At 40.5% G+C, this 23,249-nt stretch overlaps 1 protein-coding gene across 6 annotated transcripts in view; it reads left to right on the top strand.

Moving 5' to 3' along the window:
• Positions 1-23,249, top strand: part of HDAC5 (histone deacetylase 5) — a 117,915-nt gene that overhangs the window by 85,435 nt on the left and 9,231 nt on the right. For all 6 annotated transcript variants that reach the window (XM_088143516.1, XM_088143522.1, XM_088143521.1 and 3 more), the window contains 14 exons: positions 1,611-1,833; positions 3,708-3,919; positions 4,284-4,613; positions 8,489-8,654; positions 10,296-10,429; positions 13,421-13,541; positions 14,206-14,255; positions 15,384-15,491; positions 15,598-15,653; positions 17,727-17,814; positions 18,334-18,453; positions 19,574-19,671; positions 21,083-21,201; positions 22,721-22,854. In XM_088143516.1, the coding sequence (XP_087999642.1) occupies positions 1,611-1,833; positions 3,708-3,919; positions 4,284-4,613; positions 8,489-8,654; positions 10,296-10,429; positions 13,421-13,541; positions 14,206-14,255; positions 15,384-15,491; positions 15,598-15,653; positions 17,727-17,814; positions 18,334-18,453; positions 19,574-19,671; positions 21,083-21,201; positions 22,721-22,854 (1,959 nt within the window). The remainder of the gene's footprint in view (positions 1-1,610; positions 1,834-3,707; positions 3,920-4,283; positions 4,614-8,488; positions 8,655-10,295; positions 10,430-13,420; positions 13,542-14,205; positions 14,256-15,383; positions 15,492-15,597; positions 15,654-17,726; positions 17,815-18,333; positions 18,454-19,573; positions 19,672-21,082; positions 21,202-22,720; positions 22,855-23,249) is intronic.

The raw sequence follows: 23,249 nt of genomic DNA, 5'->3' as shown, positions 1-23,249 counted from the left end.
TTTTAGTATAGCACTAGTCTCTGGGTTTTGTTTTCTCACAACCAGCTGGTGCCAAGCTGTGTCCTATTTATTACTTCTTTCTGATGACATGTACCAAATTTGGCTCAGGACTTGACCTGTGACAGTTATGCCCAGTTGACAGCTTGTCTATTTTCAGTGTCAGAAGTTAGAAATAGCTAACTGGCAGATTTCTTGTTCTACTATTCTCTGCTGTGATTTGTTTTCCTCATCCAAGAGTAGCAAATAGCTTTATAGTTATGTATGTGCTCCAGACATCCAGGCTCAGTTGAAATTAGCAAGCTCTCCAGACCTCTATTAATTAGTCTAGTCCTGAACTTGAATCTAGTCATGTGGTGGACTGCTAGTCTGTGCTAGGTCACCATGCCCCAATATATGTCCGCTGGATACTGCTGTTCTCTCACGGTGCAAAGTATTTCTGGATTACCCTCATTTGAATCAAATCAGTTTGGAGGACTTTGGGGAGCCTAAATTAACAATCAGGTAAGGGAAAAAGTGCTCTCCCAAATCAGTGAGGCTTCTGGAGCCTGAGTTTTCCTACTTCTGCTACTGTTCTTATTCCTAAAATCACTATAATTGCAATAGCTACATGTGGAGCTTTACAAAAAGTAGGTCGAATGGATCTCTACCACAGGGGCTTTTAGTATGAAGTAGGCACAAGGGAAATGACAGAAGCAGAAAGGGTAAATAAGGGGAGATAATTGGTCTAATTACTAAAGATAGGGTGGGGAATTAATATACTTAAGGCTATCCAGTGATATCTTCATGAGGCTGGGAATACCCAAAGACGCCCTTTCCATACTTGGACCCTCTTCAGCATCACGCTTTCCTAAATGTGCTGCAGGAGGTAGACCCTTCCAGTGCACTACAGAACCTGGTTAATATGAATTTATGGGATGTAGGGGGAAGGACAAAGTTTTCTAGATATTTCTTTATTCAGCTTTTATCTCTCCCTTCCATTTATTGAACACTTAGCATGATTATGGTAATACACAATAAAAGATGAATCACAACCATAAACATTCACAACATTAATCAGATTAAGGCAAGAGTGGGGAATTTGTAGCCTCCAGATATTCCTGGACTTCAACAACTCTTGTCTGCCCCAGCCCGAATCGGGCAGGGGCGAGAGATGCTGGAAGTTGTAATTCAACAGCATCATTTCGAAAATACTTAACTGTGGGAATATTGTTATGATGGAGTATCTAGAAGGCCCTGGGAATATAGGGGAGAAGACAAAACTATTGCCAAAGAGACACCCCAGCCCAGAGGAGGGGGTAAGCGTGAGAAAGTGACTCAGAGTAACTCCACCTTAATTATGCAACGTATACGTTGAACTGGAGAATTGCTTTAACAGGCTTTTATGATTCTGTACTTTACCTTGTCACCAATAAATATCTTTATCTTTCCAGAAATCTAAATGGTTCTTCTTTTCTGAGTATGCCTGCCCTGCAGGGTTCAACAATTGTTTGGAAAGTTTGGTTCCTCAGGAATAGGGAAGTGCAGGAAGTGGATAGTAGATTAAAACAGCTTGGATGTTGGCACTCGGGAGTTCTGTGGCACTTGCAAGCCTCTTTGTCTCTCTGCTTTAGGCCTCCCCAAACCTAACCACACAGCAGGAAGCAGAGCGCCAGACCATCCAGTCATTGCGCCAGGGAGGTGCCTTGACAAGCAAGTTCCTCAGCATGTCGTCTATTCCCAGTTGCCTTCTGGGGGTGGCCCTTGAAGGAGAGACCAACAATCACGGGCACGCTTCCTTGCTTCAACACGTCCTGCTTCTGGAACAGGCTCGACAACAGAATACACTAATTGCTGGTGAGCAGGTCAAGATGTGAGTTAGCATAGTGAGTGCTCGCACAAGGGTTGGGCATGGGATAGAAAATGTAGGACTCAGCCAGTGTTGCTGGAAGCAGCAGAGAAATAAGGGGAGATGGAGTAGGTGGGGCACCGCTGTGTAGCATTCAATGAAAGTCAATGACATCATTGTCCCGTATCTATCTTGGGCAGTGCTGATAATTGACCAAGCATGTACCCATGGAGGCTCTCCCTACCTACCAGAGGCAGCTCACTTATGAGGCACTGAGCTCCTTTTTATTGGTTGCTATTCAGTAACAGGGTACTACATAATTCTTCTGAAACAGAATTATCTTAATGGGCTGCTGGTCAAAATGAGTAATTTCTGCTAGAAAATGAAATCAGGAATCAAACGTTTGAAGTGATTGTTTCTGGCAAGAGATCAAAAGCGCGCAAAGAGGACAGGAGATAGAACAAATGTGCTCCTTTAAATATCTGGAGTATATATCAAAAGCAAAGTACTTTAAGTTCTCACAATCAGGACATTAAAATGGCAATCTCTAATATGATACAATCAAGATTTTTTTTTTTTTTTACCAAGGGCCAGCAGCCTGTGTAGATCCATTGTTGTATGGCTCAGGTCTGGGGAACAAGCAATAACAAGGCTCTTGAAATTCTACAAATTAAATTTGTCAGCAGAATCCTTTTTTTAAGGATTGCTGCAGCACTTTATAAGGGAAACAGCTTTATCATTGACAGCAGCAAGTATTAATGAATCAGTATTGCAATACTGAGAGAGGTTGCTTTAAATGCAGAACATAGCTTACCTAGTTTATATTATCAGGAAGAATTGTTGAAATCAGGAAGATGGACACAGTTTAGTCAATCAAGAGTAGATCTGTATTCCATTAAGACTGCTTTGAATGGAGAACCCAGAGCCAACCTAAATAGTCAGATTTATGATTATGAGTTTGTGATTGTCACATATTTCCAGGTAGTATATCGCTTTCCACACCATTTATGATAAACCATCCTATTCAAAAACCTAACTTTTGTCTTCACTGTAGGGAGCATTTATTGACTTGGGATTTCAGCGCATGCCCACAGCTCTCCTCGAAGGCAGATATTCCTATTTTCCCTTGCTTAACCATGAATGTATCTGTGGTAATGGAATAATCAAAGGTCATCCATGTTACTTGTCCTCCTGCCAAATATATGTTAATCTAAGAAGGAACTTTTCGTCCTGTCTTACTCAGCAATGAAACAGCTTCACAGATACTGAAATAGTGATAAAAGTTTTGACGGATAAAAGCTTTCATTACAGAGTAGATTGCAAAATTGGCTGTAGCAGCCAGAAAAGTACAAGCAGATTTTCTCTCTGGAACTGGAGTTGATTGCAAAGGGGATGAGTGTGCGCAACAGTTTTATGTTTTGAAATCTAGTTTTTTATTGGTTTTAGAGTAATTAAATGAAGAAGTTGGTACATTTTTAGACTTCAGATTATTTTGTGTATTTGATTGCAAAGGCCTTTGGCTAAAAGCAAATTCAATTTTATCTTTCATCTTACCCCATTCTTTCTCCTATAGAAGCCACCGCTGGGTCAGTGGCAGCGATAGGCGCCCTTGTAGGCAAGCCTTTCTAATTGCAGCTTTGAGATAACTTTCCTCTCTGCAAAATACAGCCACCCAGCCAACTTTTGGATTTTTTGGGCAAATCAAAATATGAACTTTGTGAAACTGTGTGCACGTTCAAGCTGCTATACTACTAATACCTCCATGTAAATAAAAAGAAAGATGAGATCTAGTTACATGGCTTATGGCTTTTCATTTTTAAATGTGATGTGATGCAATATTCTGGAAGCGTCTTCACGATAATGCCTGGTCTTTTCATTACAGTTCCTCTGCACGGCCAATCCCCTCTAGTGACGGGGGAACGCATCCCCTCCAACCTGCGCACTGTAAGCAAGTTGCCTCGGCATCGTCCGCTGAGCCGCACCCAGTCGTCCCCACTGCCTCAGAGCCCCCAAGCATTGCAACATTTGGTTGTGCAGCAACAGCACCAACATTTCCTGGAGAAGCAGAAACAGCAGCAGATTCAACTGGGAAAGGTGGGTAAAGGAAGAAATGGCTCAGGCAAATGTTTGTGTAATCCATTTGGATATGAAGGAAGTAGCTGTTAGCTGGTATCCCAACTCCCTGGGACTGAAATCTTCCAGCTACTTTATTCTGTTTAGAATGGGGAAATTGAACAGCATATGTATCTCTCTCAGTTCCCTCTTTGTCCTGTAAGCAGCTAAGAGAACTGAAAAGGAGGCTCAGAGAGTCAAAGTCACCAGAAGAGCAGAGCTGTGTGTTTGCTGTAAATTGACTTAATTTGCCCCCTGGGCTGCCAGGTTCCTACTATTGACCTCAAAATTACTAGGTAATTAAAGTGCAATCAGTTTTTCTCTCTTAATTTTTCCCCTCTTGCAGATAATCACTAAGACTGGTGAGTTGCCACGGCCACCTACCACCCACCCTGAAGAAACAGAAGAGGAACTAACGGAACAACAAGAGCCTTTGGGCCTTGGTTTGGGCCTGGGCCAGGGGCCTTTTGTGTTGGATGGGTCAATAGAAAGTGAGGGAACACAGGATGGCTTGGAAGAAGAGGAAGAGGAGGAAGAGGAGGAGGACGAGGAGGATGAGGAAGAGAGGGAAGAGGTAATCAAAGAGCAAGGCTGTCTCCGAGTGAAAGATGAAGATGGAGACAACAGGCTGGAAGAAGAACAGGAGGTTGAGGAGTTGGGAGTGACTTACAGGCAGGTGAGGCCTCTTTAAAATTAGGTGTCAGTGAAATTTCTGCTGAAGTCACAGGAAAGAGACTGTTAGAAACTTCATCCTATTGCAAAAGGCTTCTCCTCTTCAGGGCCAGATGCAGTGTTGGGGGGGGGGGGCATTTATGTTTGTTCATTTCTACAGCAAGGTGGCCAAATATGTGGGAATCCTTGTATATGAGAGTGAAGAATCTCTCTGTGAGGTATGAGACTTTGTGCCTTCACATATGCAAAAATGTGAGAATTCAAGCTTGCTTTGCACAACACAGGCTTTTAGGCATGGCAGTTAATTCCTGGGGTGGTAAGGAAAACCCATAGCCCCTTTTTCCTGCTCTTCAATAGAAGACTCACGAGAAAGTGGGGTTCCATTATTTCATAGGTTGTCTTGATGGATTGTGGATGGCTTCTCCATTTTTGCAGTACTGCTAGCCAAATGGCATGGAAGAGATAGAGGGCAGAGAAGAATGGAAATGGCACAGAAATTGTACCTCTGTAAATCGGAATGGGCATAAAGGCAGAAAATATGTTTAGGTTGTTCCTGGCAGATGCCACTAAGAAATACAGCTGCCATACTGCTTTTTGACATTTTGCTGTGAAACAGAAATAAAGCAGAAGGGTACAGAGGTATGCCCCATTTGAATGGTCATGCGTATTTGTTAGACATAAATATCACGTATATCAGTATAGTATGGTTTTTAAAGTAAAAATAATGACATCATTTATAAATGGAAAGCATAAAACATTGCACAAAGCAACAGCAGTCCTACTGGAGATCAAACATTTCACCTCTCCCATTCATGCTGAGCTTGTTTGCTGCTGCCTTTGTTGTCTACCATACTCTGGATGGTGGAGTGAATAACTATTTGATGGGAGGAAATGGGAACTATAATCCAGCAGGTCTGGAGGACCTCTGTTTGAGGAAGGCTGGATCAAAGTAGGAAGAATGATATGGCCATGGAAGAACAGGGAAAGAGGTGCTTCATAGCACAGAAAAAGTGAATTGCAAGGAACTGTAAGCCCAGAGAAGGAGTTGGATGACTATATTTCTTGCTTCCCATTCTTCATCCCCATTCATCAGCGATAATGGAGTCTCCAAAAGGGAGAGTGACTCATCTCCTACACTACAGTCACCCTTTCTGTCTCTCTCGCCCTTGGTTTCTGAGCATACTTCCGGCTTCTGCACATCATCCTTGATTATGAGTCATCTGTCTTCCTTTCACTTCTGTGCATCTAAAAGTTTCATCAACTCCACACCGGAATGTATGTTTGGCAAAGAAATGGAAGTTCCTTCCTCCAGAAGAAAAGGAGGGTCAGCAAATAAATCAGAGTTAGGTTGAAAGGGTTCAAAAAGAAAGTATGCCAAAGGAACATTGACGGGTAGCTTAAGACTCACCATGCATATGGTATGGGTGCTATTGTTAAAATGGATGCCATATATTTGGAAAATTCTTGATTTGAATTTGCCGCGGAATCCCATATTTAATCAGTTAAGCATAATTCACAATACCAGTCAGATGAAGGGTTGAGTCATGTTGATCATTTCACAACATATCCAAGCTCCATTTCCCCCCAGTGTGATCTGATAATCACACTACAGAAGATGACCACATCTTGAAAATCTCAGCAATAGTGCGGATAAAAAAAGGCTGTAAACTATTCAATTATTGCAGCCCTGAACTACAATGCCTAGCAACCCTAGCAACATGATCAGTGGTGAGAATTCTGGAGGTTCTAATCAGTAACATCTGGGAGATTAGAAGTATAATCCTGGATAATTTTGTGCTCAGGGCTGGAATATTTTGCCTTCTGTTCCTCCAGTGCAGTTCTGAACCATTGGATTCAAAGTACAAGAAAGATAATTTTAACTAAACGTTATAAAGAATCTCCTGGCTGGGTAACCTCTTATGATTGTGGAGCAAACTGCCTCTGAAGGTAGTCCACTTGTCATTAGAATTTTAAACAAACACTTAGTGGCCATTTACCAGGGGATTTCCTAAATCAGAGGATTGAACTAGATTACTTTTGAAGTCTCTTCCAAGTCTTTGATACTGTGAATGTACTCTATAGAGTGTCCTTCTCAACATGGTACCTTCCAGATTTATTGTGACCAAAAGCTTCCAGGATCTCCAGCCATCAAAACAATTGGTTGCACAGGCTGGAAATTCTAGAATGTGATGGCTGCAGTAAGGAGTCAGTGACTATGTTTATAGATCACGTTAATCCATGGTCAGCTGGACCATGGTTTGCTTAATCTAATAGGCTAGATTTGCATAGCCCACTCAACAATAAATTAGCCAACCCCTTATAGCCTATTTATTCATGGGATTTATATGTTGCCAGTCAAAAAATCAAGGTGGCTTCCCCCCGCACAAAAAAATAAAATAAAAACTAAACAAATACAGTATATTAACATGTATGTTGATGAAGACTCTCAGTCATCCAGGTTGAATTATCTGGAGGTTGAGTCATGGCAACTGGACTTCTTTTCTTTTGGTTTGATACGTTTCGCTGCTTATCCAAGCAGCTTCTTCATCTAAAACGTTGGTTAGGGGGGACACCATAAATGTCTTCCAGGGTGGCTGCATTGTTGAAGGGACAATAGGAGATGTGATTAGTAGAGTCTTTGGGATGTGGATGACTTACTCCTAATCCCTCACTCATCCCCAAGTGGGTGGTTAAGTGCTGCCTCCCTGGTGAACTTGTGAAGTGGTCTTAATTTTCCTGGGGACTGATGAAAGAGCAGCATGAAAAATGGGAGACAAATTATTTAGAGGAAAAATCCTGTTGATGCTACTGAGTGGAAGGATTTTTTTCTCCTGTTGCTGCTGGCAGAGAAATTAACCTTCCTGTGTGTTGCAGTTTCAGAAACAATTGGGAGGGGGTGCTCTATCTACAATATAGTTAAATATGAACCACAGAAGTAGCTGTATGTTCTCATGGATTATTGTTCTTCTCCGGTGATTAATTGAAATATTTGTAAGGTCAGGATAGGGTAATGTTTCCTTTCAAAGTCCACACTTCCTCATGAATAATGTTTTGTGCTTGCCATGCCTATTGGATCCAAGGCAACAGGAAGCAGATCTGGGTCAGATTTGGAAGTAAGCAAACACACACACACACACACACACACCCCTACTTTCTCTCTCTTCCTTTCCTCTCACTCTTCCATCTTACCAGTAGGTTCTTAGGGAAGGGACGGTGCATTCTTGTCTGAAGTCTAAACTAATTTTTGCAATGAACTTTTGAAATTAGATGGCTAACTGCATAAAATTAGGTTACATCCATAGGACCTCCTGTAAGGTGTGATTGATACCAATCATATAGGTGTCTAAAATAAAATTTCAGTTCTTTCATGATTCAGAAACCTATTTTTTAACAAAATGACCACAGTTCTCTATTGGGTTGTGCAAAACATGTTGTCTTGAAACAGCTGAACTGTAAAATTTCATGAAATTACTGTTTCAAGCACAAAATGAGCTATTTTGACATTTTGGAAGCATTCTGAGCTTGACACAGTGGTTCAAGCTCGGAAGAGCTTATTTCCAGGCTTGAATCATTTCCGAAATGCTTCAAAACTGTCCATTTCATACTCAAAACAGGACATTTCATGAAATTTCACTCTTAAAATGTTTCAGAATGACATGTTTTGTACTCTCTTAGTTCACTGTGTACTAGGAAGAATCATATATACATGGACGAGTGAAAAAGCAACTTTCAGTGAGCACTAGCTGCCTCATAAATGCTGTAGTTTGGCTAAATAAGGCAGCCTTTTAAAGCTGGTGAAATATTGAAGTAATGGATCCTTTGATCTCTTTTTCTTTTCTCTCCCTTTCTCCCTGGCTACTATTCCTGTGAAATGTACAGGTGTTTGCAGATGCACATCAACTAAGATCTCTTCAGCTCTATCAGACACCCTTGAGCATCAGCACTGTACCCCATCAAGCCCTTAGCCGTACCCAGTCTTCACCTGCCAGCACTAGTCTGAAGAACAGTACAACTGAGCCTTTGGTCCGCCACCTTTTCACTACAGGTAGGTGAAGGACTTCTTTCTTGAAGCTTGGAAGACAGGGAGATCTTTGTCCAACTGGGCATGTAGATGCTGCTCAGATGCTACATCTACCTTGAAAATTTCTTTCTCAAATATGCAAAGGAAAGACATTCTGTATATGTCCTCTGTTATGACCTCCAATCCCTAGTATTCAGGAGCTAAAGATTGTCTCTGCTTTATTCCTTCCTTTAGGGCACAACAGGATTATATCCTGAATCTCAGTCAGCTTGCTGCATTGAGAGAGGAATGCCAATTTGGTAGATTTAATTGGATTTATTTTATTATTGATTTATTTTCAGCCTTTCTACTTGAGAGGATTCAAGGCATCTGACAATCACAAAGTTTTAAAACTTAAATAAATAAAATAAATTTAAAAAATCAATCAGTATCAAAAGCCTGGAGAAAGAAATACCTCTTAACAAATTTTCTTAATGTTGCAAGAATCGGGGCCAAATGTAACTCATAGGGGAGTACATTCCAAGGCTGGGAACAATGCAAGAAAGGGATCTCCATGGTCCCTTCCAACCCTGTGATTCTATTATTCTATGCAATGCTTCCTCCCATGCCAGATATACAAACTTCTGATAAGGGAAGCTTCTGCAGATCTTAATGGCTGGACAGGTTCATAACAGGAGGGGCAGTCCCTCAGATAATCAGGCCTTAAGCCTTTTAGAATTTTAAAAGTTAATAATAGCACCTTCAATAAAGGCCAGTGAACAGCTGGCAACGATTGCAGATCATATGATTCCTTACTTTGTCCTGGTTAGCACGATTTTAGATACTTTTTGTGTATGCATTATTTTTTTCAACTTTTTCAACTTTAGGGGCTTTTGCAGTCTGTTGGGAGAGCCAGTTTGGTGTAGCGGTTAAGGCGCCAGGCTAGAAACCGGGAGACCATGAGTTCTAGTCCTGCCTTAGGCACAAAGCCAGCTGGGTGACCTTGAGCCAGCCAGTCTCTCTCAGCCCTAGCAAGGAGGCAATGGCAAACCACTTCTGAAAAACCTTGCCAAGAAAACTGCAGGGACTAGTCCATGTAGTCACCAGGAGTCAGCACTGACTCAGAGGTGCAATAAAAAAAAAAATGGTTTGTTGGGGGCTACACTCCCTTTGAATAGGGAGGGTCAGTGAAAAAGAACTTGATACCAGTTTAAATTTATATATCTCCCCTTATAAGCTCTATTGTTTTCTTTTTTGTCACATTTGGCTGCAGTCTTTGGAGAGGGTATGGCCAAGTGGAGGCGCAGAGACAGGTTATATATCCAAATGTACAGAATGTGTCTGACAACCTCACAAGCCCCACAGACATTCTTAACAAATAAATATAATGTGGTCCTTCATTTGGAGAGAGTGGTCAGTTGCTGAAGAAAAAAGAGAAAAGTTAGCTAGCATAGTAGAAGCCATGCAGGCTAACTGATACAGAACAATCTTAGGAGTTTGCCTTCTAGTAAACTGGTGCTGTATAACTGACCACATCCATGATGGTGGTAATTTTGTGATAGTGTCTTTAGCGTGCCATCAAAATCCCAAATGTGCCATCTGTCCAAAAAGATCTTGGCAGGATTTCAATTGCTTTTTATTTTTTCCTCCTTCCCTCTACTGTGCCTTTTTCCCACCTTTTCACAGGTGTTGTTTATGACACATTCATGCTGAAGCACCAGTGTACATGTGGAAACACTAATGTTCACCCAGAACATGCTGGGAGAATCCAGAGTATTTGGTCCAGACTACAGGAGACAGGATTGCTAAGCAAGTGCGAGGTAAGAAATCTCAGAGTGGAACTTATTTGCCAGCAGATGGTAAGGCAGCTTCCAAAGTCAGATTGAAAAAATAGCCACATTTGGGAAAATGACTTTACAGTGAAGGAAGGGCCCAGCCTAGAATATCTGTGTTTTGTGGCACCATAAAAAATAACAAATACAAAATAGATCAGTCCACATTATCAGGCATGTGGTAGGTTTTATTCTGTTCCTTAAGCCCCGGTAAATTTGCTAATCGTTAAATTGCTGCAAGACTGTCTGATTTTGCTGCACCTAATGTGCTTACTCATTTTGAAAATATTTTAAGAAACGGGAAGAAAGATATGTAAAGCGTACCTTTCACAGTCTGTATCTCTAGCGCAAAAGAGAATAACTGCAATGCAACTATGAAAACAAAAGATACTCTATGTTGCTATGCTACAAGTCCCAGCAGCCCTAGCCAGTTTGTGCAGTGGTGAGAGATGCTGGGATTTGTGGTTCAGCAAATATATGGAAGACCTTGGGATTTCATAGAGCCAGGATTTCCCCAGCAAGGTCAGTCCATTCCAGGGGATGTCAACACTCTTATAAAAGTAGTACTCATAATCCTGTTGATACTTAGCATGAAAAACAAATAGCCCTTGTACAATGTAAAAGCTCATGTTCCTGCATGAAAAACAGTACCATATACATGTTCCCTCATTGCTATCCCACTAATTTTCAAGTACTGTAGGTTACTTTGTTACATTTTTCATGCAGGAACGTGTATTGACTTTATAAGAGTGTTGACTCCCCCCTGGGGCTGATCATCAATTATGTACTGAATCTTCCTGGGGAAAGCATCTGTGCAGTCTCTCGATGTCTGCCACACATCTGCAAATTTAGCTGTGAGGGTGAGTCTTTTGCTCATTTATTTCCTTATCATGCTTAAAATCAGGGGGGATGGGGGTTAGTGAAAAATGTATTTGAATGCCAGGACTGTTGAACTCCTGGCAGAAATTAGGTGAAATCCAATGATATGAAATGATCGGCCAAAAATATAAGACCCTTTTAGGCTTCGTAATATTTTTGTTATCCAACCTGATCAGCTGTAATATGATTGGATATAAATCTAATCAGCAAAGGAAGGCCTGATGTATTTAATTCACATCAGCAACGTACTGAATACGTAGATCTGCAGGAGATCAGAATTATGCAAGCCCTGTGCCACTCTATGGAAGCAGAAGTTGGATTTTGAAGAAACAGAAAGAGTATTGACACTTTTGACCTTTGGTGTTGGAGAAAAGTGCTGAAGATACCGTGGACAGCCAAGAAAACAAACACACGGATCATTGAAAAATCAACCCAGAGTTCTCACTTGAGGCACTGACCAGGTGGAAGAAAAGGCAAAAAGAGGACAACTAGCAGCAAGGTAGACAAACTCAGTTACAGTACTGATGAGTGCATAGCTGGAAGACCTGAAGGGCCACATCAGGGACATATCATCATGGAGAAAATCTATGTATGTGGTCTCTAAGAGTCAACAACTTGATGGCGCATAATCATCATTATTGGAAGATAATAATTAGGGGAACATTTCCAAAATAAGAGACTCCAAAGACAGCTGCTACTTTGATGCGAACTGGCACTGAACTCTGGCACATATATACAGCTGTTTTGTTAATTGTAACATTTTGAGTAATCCCTTGAGTAATCCCTTTAGCTTCACTCTAAAAAAAAAGGCAGGCAAAGGAATTAAGCTGTTTGTGGGCTCTGTCATACTCTCTGGGAAAGGCTTTTTAAAAAAAATTATTCAGGGAAAGAGCAATAAATGAAGACAGTTTAACTCTGAGAGATTTGACCTGACTTTATCAGCTGATGGGATCATATACCTTCCAGAGAACTGTGCATATGTATTTTTTCCCTAATTCACATATTTTCTTTCATTGTTAATTACTTCACACATTTCTCTAGGAAACTTAGTTTCAACTACTACCACAGCCATATCTGGCTACTTCCCAAATGTGCTGACTTCAACTCCCAGAATTCTCAGCGCATAGAAATTACATGCAACCTGGGATATTCTGGGAACTGGCAACCACACAGCTTAAAGATGCCCAGATTGGGGAAGGCTGGCTTAGTGGTTAAGTGTATGCTTTCCATACAGATGATTTCAGATTCTTAGGCAGGACCTCTGGTAGTGAGAGATGAAAATACTTTTGCCTGAAACTTTGGCAGCAGGCAATCAAAAAAAGGCTCTACTTTGGCAAGTGGACCAGTGACCTGACTTAGTACAAGACAGGTTTGTGTGAATGATCTTATAGGCGTTGTAGAGAAATATACCCAGGGTCATGCTGCTAACAAAGCACTTATCAGGGGAAGGTTTCTTGCAAGTACTTCAGAGCAAATCCTAGAGGGGCCACAAAAGAAATTATGTTGCAGGGATGGGCAATGTTTTTGCCTGGAGGGGGTCACATGTTGTATTTGTGTGGTATGCCAGGGGTCCTACTCCAAAAACAAAGCCTGACCAGGATAGAAAAGTGAAGCCAAAAAAAAAGAACTAGTTTGTTCTGAAGCCAGAACAAAGAGTCCATTTTTTTCCATAAAGTCATTTAATATTGAACAATATTAAAGTGAACCTTGACTTTTGTCTTTGAAGAGAGGCACCGAGCTGATGAATTTCAGTTGCAACGTTGATATGGGCTCGAAGCCATTCGTGAATGTTCTGGAGGTGGAGGATGTGCGGTTGAAGGGTTGCCTACCACTCTTAACCCAAAATGAAATATGGAAAAGGCTGGGATGGAGAAAAGTTTGACTGTTAGGCCAAATTTAGAGACTTAGCTTGAAATATATCTACACTGAAAATGACATGAAATGAATAAACTTTACTACAAAAACATGGACAAAGTATAAGACATGGTAAATGTAACTTGAGGCATGACCTGGTATCAGATTGAATTCTTGTTCAGAATGCTTTCAAAATCCATATTCCAATTTTTCTCTGTATTGTCTTCACCCGTTTTTTATTACTAGAGGATCCGAGGCCGGAAGGCAACATTGGATGAAATCCAGGCTGTCCATTCGGAACATCACACGTTACTATATGGAACGAGCCCCTTGAATAGGCAAAAACTTGACAGCAAGAAATTACTAGGTAGAATGTCTAGCACTTTACATAATTCTATTTTCATGAGGCAGAATGTTGCCCCCCCCTTTTAAAAAACTTCAAACGTGTACAGAATCTTGTTTTATCTGTGTATACGGTAAAGGCAGAAAATGTAAGGTTAAACATAGGGAAGGACAATCTGCTAGGCCTTCTTTTAATATCAGAATGTCTGGCAACGTCTATCTTCCTTTTTAAACTTCTGTATTAGATGGGTAACCTTTGGTGGCAGGGAACTGGGCTTACCAGCATTGGGACGTGGGATGAATGAGGCAGTGATGCAAAGCAAAGTGGGCATGTTACAGATAATGGGTAGAGTCTCAATTTTGAGGGGGGGTTAGGTAGAATTTGGGTGTTTCTTTGATCTTTGCATGTTTAGCCTATTTTAGAGCTTATAGCATGCCTTCCTTTTTCAAAATTGTGGGCAAATAAATTGATGACTTATAACCCACTGTAGCCATAAAAAAGAGCTAATGGAAGTACAAGTTACCCAATTGAATCCTGTATTCATGAAGATTAGAAATTTGTTCTTTCTATGGCAGTAGAAATCGACATGAAAAGTGTGAGTGAAATGGATTAATCTTATGTACAATGTAACTGGTGTATGATATGTGGTATTCATGTCCTTTCCTCTTCTCCGTTTCTCTTTTTGCAGGTCCCCTTACTCAGAAGATGTATGCTGTCCTCCCGTGTGGTGGAATTGGGGTGCGTATAGCCCAATTGCCAGGGAAATCAGATGGCAGGAAATGAATGCTTCTCACATTCTGGCTTAAAACTTCATTTCTACTGTGTCATTTATTCCATTTCTGGGAATGGGGCTGCAAGTCAATAGCAAGCAGATGCAGTTTTCATCTGTGATGGGGCATGACCCCTTTTTGAAAGCCTGGAGAGCTGCAATATAAAACCAGAAGGACAAATGATTGAGTTTGATATAAGATGGTTCCCTGTGTTATTTTTTATTGCATCTTCCCAATCTTTTCATATGTCCTCAAATTGAACCCAAATATCTTTAAAATCATTCCTTTTGTTTCTTTGCTTCTTAACTTCATTTTACTTGCTATTGGATACCCATGAGAGTCCTATAGAGCAATGGGGGAGTGGGGGGGGGGCTTCCTGATAGCAGTACATAAAGTGATGAACGAGGCCTCAGCTGCATCTTTCATTTATTTCCGTTTTTTAAATCAAATTTATATCCTGCCTTTTTATCCATACAGTGCTCAAGGCAGCTTACAGCAATTAAAAATACAAATTATAAAATGTGAAAATAAAAACAATGCAGTTAAAATTAGACTAAAATTAAACATCAGTATCATTAAATCAGTTCTATTAACACTTAAGAGCTTGGTGGAAAGGATGGATCTTTGCCACTTTCCTGAATCCTGCAAGAGGTGAGACCAAACTCCCTCCTTAGGGAACGCACTCCATTTTACTCCCTCTAACAGCTGTTTGCATAGGAAGGAAAGCCCACAAAGGACTGTTCCTGCATGAGTCCTCTCATTACAACACCACTCCATGCTGGCTGGGGAATTCTGGGAGTTGAAGTCCATACAGCTTAAAGTTGCCAAGGTTGAGAAACACTGGGTTAAGCTTTTGGCCTGGAAATGAGATCTAGGTTCTTGTCCACCCTCAGCCACAGAAACTCACTGAATGACTTTGGGTCAGTCACTCTCCCAACCCCAACCTTTGCAGGGTTATTGTTGTGGGAAAAATAGTATTGTGTATGAATTCTTGAACGAAAGGCAGGGTAGAAATCAAAGAAGGAAATGATAAAGGCTGTACTCTTGAACCCTTTCGCTTCTGCAACTCCTGTGATCTATAAAACTTTCATGGCAGGTTGACAGTGACACAGTGTGGAATGAGATGCACTCATCCAGTGCCGTCCGCATGGCTGTTGGCTGCTTACTGGAGCTGGCCTTTAAAGTGGCATCAGGGGAGCTTAAGGTAAATTCTTCTCCGAACCCTTGACCGAAAGTACAATAAAAAAGGTTGTAACTAATCATAATGTAATGAACACATTAATAAAGATATTTGACTTTTTCATCCTTAGAATGGATTTGCTGTCATCCGACCACCAGGTCATCATGCAGAAGAGTCTACTGCCATGTATGTGTATACTACAAATGAGGAAAACATATTTACATTTAAGTACTGTAAAATTAATAAATGTTACATTTTCTAAAACAAATTCTTTTGAGGAAGTGGGGTGAGGAAAGGTGCATTTTTAAAAATTTGAAAGCCATTTTACATGCCTTCCTCTCAGAGGAAATCTCATCTCTTCTTTCTTGAGTAGTATTGCATTGTTAGATCCATTGATATCAGTGACATTTTATTTAACCAACCCTAGTCTTAAATAGATCTAGAAAATGTTGTATTCTCAGAAGTTGGCATAGATTTGTCAAGAACAACTCTTGCCAGGCAAATGCTAATTCATCTTAATTGGGTAACTTCCTTAATAGATTATGAGAATGCTATAGAAGTAATATATTGATTTTAGCAAAGCATTTGACAAAGTATTTCGTGACATTCTGATTAGCAAGCTTGTTGAACACGGTATGTGCTGGATAGCATGCCAATAAAGTGAATACATAGCTGGCTTGAAAATCACATTTTGAAGAGTGTTTCTCAGTGGTTGAGGAGCAATTAGGATAATCAGAAGTTAGAAACTGGGCCCTTATGAATAAACATGGAAGGAATTGTGAAAGTTATCTTTGCAAAAAGGCACTGAAGGGCAGTTGGTAGCACTCTTCAATTATCTGAAAGGACATCACACAGAAGAAAGTTTAAATCCTCTGAATTTTCCAGAGTCTATACAGGGGAACCAATTACCCAGAAAAGCAGTGGGCTTCCCTTCACTGGACAATTTCAAGTGGAGGATAACGGCAATCTGTCAGAGATGTTTCAATTTAGATTCCTCTACTGAGCAGAGGATGAAACTCAGTGGGCTAAATGGCTTCTGACTCAACGTGAGAAGCTAGTTATAGGAGTAACTTAAATCTTACTGAATTAACAGGGAACTAAGTGCAACTGTTTAGATTGGATCTAACCCAACTGAAACACGATTAACACATTGCAGAATTTCAGGGTTTTAGCTGAAAGGATATGCATCAGTACCAGGTCTGCTACCTGTTGCCAGCCCCATTAGGTAGACCAGACCAGGAAATTGACTCCACGGGAAGGCTAAACTTACCTTTATTGAGGTTAGCTATAACAACAGAATCTTGCACGTCTGCTTATGCTGCACCTGCTCACCATTCTTATCCTCCAGTGAATCAGGGAGGTGTCTGCCTGAGCCACTTCTGAATATTATCTCACTTCTCAGGACTTAAAAAGTCCCCTTTTACCTAGGTAATGGTACTTGCATAGTTCCATCAAAGTCATTTGCCTTACTCTCAACAACTGTGATATGCTTTATTGTCCCCGATCTCTTCTTAATATTGCATGTGTAGTTTTCATGGTCAGATGTTCCCCCTCCCCATATACATTGTTGGGGTCTGAGCTGTCCCTAACTAGGAAAAAGATCTTCAAGTCATAGTGGATAGCCCAATGAAGATGTGACTTGGTGTGCAGCAGCTGTGAAAAATACAAATTCTACACCAGGGATCATTAGGAAAAGGAATGAAAATAAAAATGCCAATATTGTAATGTCCTGATAAATATCTATAATATGTCTGCATCTAGAGTTCTGGCTTCCATACCTGAAAAACAGTATAATAGAGTTGGAAGAAGTACAGAAGAAGGTAGTCAAAATAAATTTTAACTAATAATTATGTACACATCAGACACAAAGGCATTCAAGACTTCTTGCAGTATATTAAGGAGCAATACATTTATTATGACATAAACTTTTATAGGCAGTGTCCATTTGATTAGATAAAGCTAGTGAAATAAGTTGTAAGCTTTGTCTGTGAGAGTATGCCATTTTATCTTTTGGTTGTTACGAGAGTTTCTGTTGGTTTTGCTGCAACAGATGAACAGGACTTCCAGTCTGAAAACAAATATAAGCTTCAAAATATCTGAGAAGGAGGGCACTTACCAATAATTATTGGTAATTACCCACTGTAATACAGAGTGTTGGGCTTAGGAGGCCCCTATTCTGGTACAGTATATCAGTTCTTATGCTGTTCATATGTCATTGCCCTGGTCCAATAATCTGTTCTTCCTTTTCATTTTGTTTAGGGGCTTCTGCTTCTTCAACTCTGTTGCCATTGCTGCTAAGCTTCTACAACAAAAACTTGCCATCAGTAAAATCCTCATTGTGGATTGGGTAAGGCTTTTTCTCTTTCTGTTTCAGTGGTCACTTATTGTCATAAGATTTGGCTTTAGGCTCTTTGTCCCCCCCCATGGATTTCTTCTGAATCTCTTCCAACATCATCCTCCAGTGTCCTCCTTGAATACTATCTCTATCCTGAATTGGGCCCTATCTTTGATAAGATGGCATCAGCACCTTTTTCAGATGCTCAGATTCATCGTACAGTTACTTTAAAAGAGTGAGCTATCATGGTATCTAATATTTAGCACACTTCTGTGAGAACATCACAGACTTGTGTGGGAATGTTAAACTTGTGAAATTTTGGCATTCATGTCTGAACTCTTGCAAGTTATCAAGTGAAAACACCAAAGTCTTGTGAGATTTGGTGGTTTTGTGAGTTTACAAAGGTGCATTTTTTAAAATCAATGCCCGCCAATATAATTGAAGAGAGCTGTGGGTGCCTTGGTGCCTACATGTACCATGTTGCTAACCCCAAGCTGACTCTTCTACTCATGTTCTACTTTGTGCTGGCAGGATATCCATCATGGCAATGGTACCCAGCAGGCATTTTACAGTGATCCCAGTGTGCTCTACATCTCCCTCCATCGCTATGACAATGGCAATTTCTTCCCAGGCAGTGGAGCTCCTGAAGAGGTATGTGTGTCCCTTTATTTTCTTGAATCTGATTTTGGAACCAGTTTGGAATCTGTAGGTAAAAAAGTGAATTATTTTTTAAATCCCAAAGTGTATCAGAAATATGAGAGGAGAGATAAAACTCTACTTTGAATTGGGTGGCAACTGCTTGCTTCAGTAGAGGAAAAGAAACAAGAAAAAAAACAGGGTGAAAAGAAAAGTAGAAACAATTCTGTTGGAACTAGAAAGGAGGGCCCTCTGTATTCACAATATGTGGCTTTGTAGTGGATAGAAGAATTGTAAAGAATCAGAAGAGGTTTGTCCAGCAGAAACTTTGAATCCCAAGAAAGAGAAGAATGAAGTTATTGATTTGTCCCTTGTTATGAAGATGCCATCTAATGTGGGCCGAGCTTTTGCAGTCCAAGCAGAGCTTGGAAAGGAGGATGGCTGGCAGTTCTCCGCTGACTTTCTGAGGGGGCTGTATTTCCAGAACGAATACTGATAGACAGATCTGCCATGCATTTCTTTACAAGCAAAAAATGGGGGTGATCCTCCAAAATGGAATCTATCACAGCATAAACGTAATTCATGAAGTTTGTTAACATTGGACTCAATTATTTTGCGTCTTTGTCATTATATGCAATGTATGTATGTATGTAAAAAGAGAGCTGGGTACAGAAAAAGTAGATGTTTGAAAGATTGTGTACCGAAAACCCTTGTTACATTTAAGAAAATTACATACAGAGTGTATTTTGGGGAACATTATGTACAAAAACATGTATATTTGACAAAGCTGTGAGAGATTGCAAACATTTGAAGTATTTTCTTTTTTAAAAATAGTTTATATAAAATGTGCCATAATTGTCTAATACATAAATGCATGTAACATTGACCCAAACCGAATTCATACTAATCTGCACATCCCTTATACAAATCTGCCCACCCACTGCCATACTTGGAGATTAATTAGCAGTTCCCAGCAGATGTCCTGCTCATTACTACTCACTAGAATCTGGTAACACGCAGCTCCTCTCTCTGGGATTTATGCCTGTATACCTTTCCTCCCACCCCTTGGCAGGTCCCTGAATGGTAAACCCTGTGGCTGAGGGCTTTTGTTATCCATGAGATTTCTTTCTTCCAGGTTGGCAATGGGATGGGTGTAGGTTACAATGTAAACATTGCCTGGACTGGTGGAGTGGACCCCCCTATTGGTGATGTGGAATATCTGACGGCCTTCAGGTAAGGTTGCTATCCACAGTAAATAAGAATGTGCAAAGCTCTGTGGCCCAACAAGGAATGTTTTGGTAAGCCCCAGAACATTCTGTTTTTCTCCTGGAATGTGCCAATCTGGCTATTCCAAGGGGTAGCTTGTCACTTTCCGGAAATTATTATTCTGGAGCAGGAAGTGATTCATGGTATTCCAGACATGGTTCAGCCCCCGGAACAGGGTTTGGGGCAGTTAGGGTGTCACTGATTTGAATGGGTAGAAAAGAATCATACTTCTTATGATTTTTTAAATGTTCATTTTGGTGAATTAAATCTAAAGACTTAAGACTTACACACTTTTTAATGTATTTGTTTTCTGCTGAAAAGTGATGGGAAATTCCACATTCACTTTTCAGCAATTTGCTGCTAAAAGTCAGTGTTACAGCTTGTGGCTCTGCAGGCCACAAAAAGTTTGTGATTTCCCTCCCCTCCTCTCCAACTGCAGTATATGAAAAAGTCCGGGGAGATTGGCCTAAGACACAGCTGTCTTGGCTTCAGTTGTCTCAGCCTCTAGAGGGAATTTTGCAAAAATCCCTTGCAAGTTGTTGAGGTAAACAAAGCAAATGTTACATGATGACGATAGTGTCATAATCCTGTAAAATTTATTTCTTCCCCTGTCTCTTAGTAAGAGGCTTTATGGCAACACTTCCAGGAGGCAAAATTGTCTTAGGGACTTTAAACAACTGGATAATCCGATACATTTCCTAATGAGATGAAAATAAGCTGGTCCTCCTTCCCACTTCAACTCTGGCAATGGGACAATTTCTTCACTATGTTTGAAGATCGTTGCATTAGAAGATCGCTGCCACTTCTTAGCATTTGATACTTGAGATGACCACCTCTGCCTAATGATAGAGCTAGCCTTGTAAAGATTTTATAACATTTTTTTGGTGGACCATTGTTTTCATTCAAGAAAGCTTATGTTATGCCATAGAAGGTGTTTCAAGGGTCACAAGATTTGCTTGCTGGTTTTGCTTCAACAGACTAACATAGCTCCCACTCTAGAAATTGTTTAGTACAATTAGGAGGAACCTTCTAATATCCTCCATCTCTGACTTGCATGACCTGTAGCAGCCTTCCCCAACCCACTTCTCTCTAGTTGTGTTGGATTACAAGTCTTATAATTTCTAACATTCATGGCCAAAAGCCAGGTTGATAATGTACTGTGGAAGTTATAGTTCTGAATGGTGCCAAGTTGAGGAAGGCTTGTCTACAGATACGTGGCTCAGTTTAGTAAGTGCATTGGAGGAAGTTACAAAGACTCAGATGGGAAGGCTGAAATGGCTGGAATTTTCCTGATCCATACATTGCAGTTGATCCAGAGTTAATGCTGTCCTGCCTCCTCTTCCTAAGAGAAATCTGAGAGCTATTTTGTGTCCTCCAGGACTGTGGTGATGCCTATAGCCCACGAGTTCTCCCCAGATATGGTCCTTGTTTCTGCTGGCTTCGATGCTGTTGAGGGACACTTGTCCCCGCTGGGTGGATATTCCGTCACAGCCAAATGTGAGTGTGAGGAACGTGGGGGAGGGTCCCTTCCCAGTTTATAAATAGAGCAAACTATTCACAGACTAGTTGGGAAAGGTGTGAATAGAACTGTTCCCCAGCTCAGTTCTGTTGTGCGTTGTCCACTGGTATACACCAAAACAACTATTTTGGATACACGTTTATCTTCATATTTGTATTATTTTATATGTGAAGATTGCCTCTAATGATAGCCTATTGGTAGGCAACAGTGCCATAGGGCTTACTATTAAATTCTATGGTTTTTTTCCCCTCACCATTTATTTATATGTTTTTCCTAGGTTCCATTTTTCTTTTTTGCATCCCAAGACTTCTGTTCTTCTGGTGTCTTCTTCCAACAGAAGAACAGCTTTACCTCCTTCTGGGAGAAACCATATATATTTATAGTGGTACAAATAATACAACATAAATTATGATACTGACATTGATATTCCAATTACTTCCACTGTGGAGCTCAAAGTAGTTAAGATTCCCAGTGTCTCCAAGCCAAGCACAGACTGATCCCATACTTACTTACTACTGGCGTGAAACTTCATCCATTTTAGTCCAGACTTCCCCATTGAGAAATGGTCATGCTGGCTAAGGATTATGAGAACTGGAAGCCACTAAGTTGAGAAAAATCACCTTCTATTCCCCACCACTCTGTGGAATAGCTTTAGTTGCCAAGTCCTGCCCCATTTTGACAGATGAGGTTGTTCCCTAGTCAGAATAGCTCTTGAAATGTTAATGTAAATAACCATGGGAGATTATGCATCCCTACCTAGTCTGCATATTCTAGAAATATTCCCATTATAACTCATGAAAAGTGTTCTGATAGAAATGGGGAATCTGTGGCCCTCTAAATGTTGCTAAATTATAGTTCTAGCAGTGCTAATGAACCTAGCCAAGAATGCTGGGAATTGTAGTTCAGCAAATATGGAGGGCCACAGGTTTCTTAACCTTAGCAAAAGGCATTTGTCAGATAGATTAGAGTTCCAACACCAGCATGGATATAGGAAGATGACTTATTCATAGTGATTCAGCTTGCTCATTATCTACTCTTTACAAGTAATAGTTTTTCTGGCATGCCTTTCCAAGCTGCATTATCTGAGAGCTGTTTAATTGCCAGTGCAAAGAAAAGCTTGAATACTCTTCTACTGAGTTACAGTCCTCCATGTGTTTTGATGATGCTACAATAGTTGGAGCTGCAGCTCTTTTTATCTCTGATGACTTCTCCATGGAGATCATTTAGTGCTACCTCCTTGGTCTTTTATGTTGTATGTCTCATACAAACATTATTAAAAACATAGAGGACAGACGGTCCTGGGTAGTGACTTAGAGACTATTTACCTTACTTCCAAGCTGTAAACAGCTTGATCGCTGTTTTCATAAATGTCGATGTTTTTTCATCCACAATAGACATCCATGACTACCTTCAGTTTCTAGCAGAGAGAGAAGATGGAGAGCAATGTGAAATCTAAAGTAGGAAACACTAATCCATGTTTCCTTCTTGGTCATGTAGGTTTTGGGCACCTGACCAAACAACTGATGAAACTGGCAGATGGACGTGTTGTGCTAGCATTGGAAGGTGGTCATGACCTGACTGCCATCTGTGATGCCTCTGAAGCCTGTGTCTCTGCCTTGCTTGGCCTTGAGGTGAGTACAGGTAGCACATAAAGGCGGGTGCTGGGAAAGTCTCGATCAGGGACTTGGAATGGACACATCAAAAGATTCCACACAATGGTTTGCTGTGATTTTGTCCATGCTTTTGAAAAGAGGACTGGCATTCAACAGGGTAGATGGGAATGATGAATAAAAGCATAACTGCCCTGACACATTATTGCATGTCAGTTTCTGATTAAGAATACATAATCTTAAATTTAACTATTTACTTTATAGCCCACCTTTCTATTCAAGCAAATGCTCAAGGTAGCTAAAATTTATTACAATAAATAGTAATTTAAAAGTATTAAAATCAAGACAAAAATCAATAACTTTTTAAAGCCTCACAAAAGGGCAACATCTTTACAAATATTCTAAGCACAGACTGA

Source organism: Python bivittatus, unplaced genomic scaffold (assembly GCF_059951505.1).
Source record: "Python bivittatus isolate LINGU-HERP-01145 unplaced genomic scaffold, Pbiv_v1 ctg000410_np1212, whole genome shotgun sequence".
In the NCBI taxonomy this organism is placed as follows: Eukaryota; Metazoa; Chordata; class Lepidosauria; order Squamata; family Pythonidae; genus Python; species Python bivittatus.
Note: the sequence above shows the minus strand (reverse complement) of the source record. Positions and strands in the feature narration are given on the sequence as shown.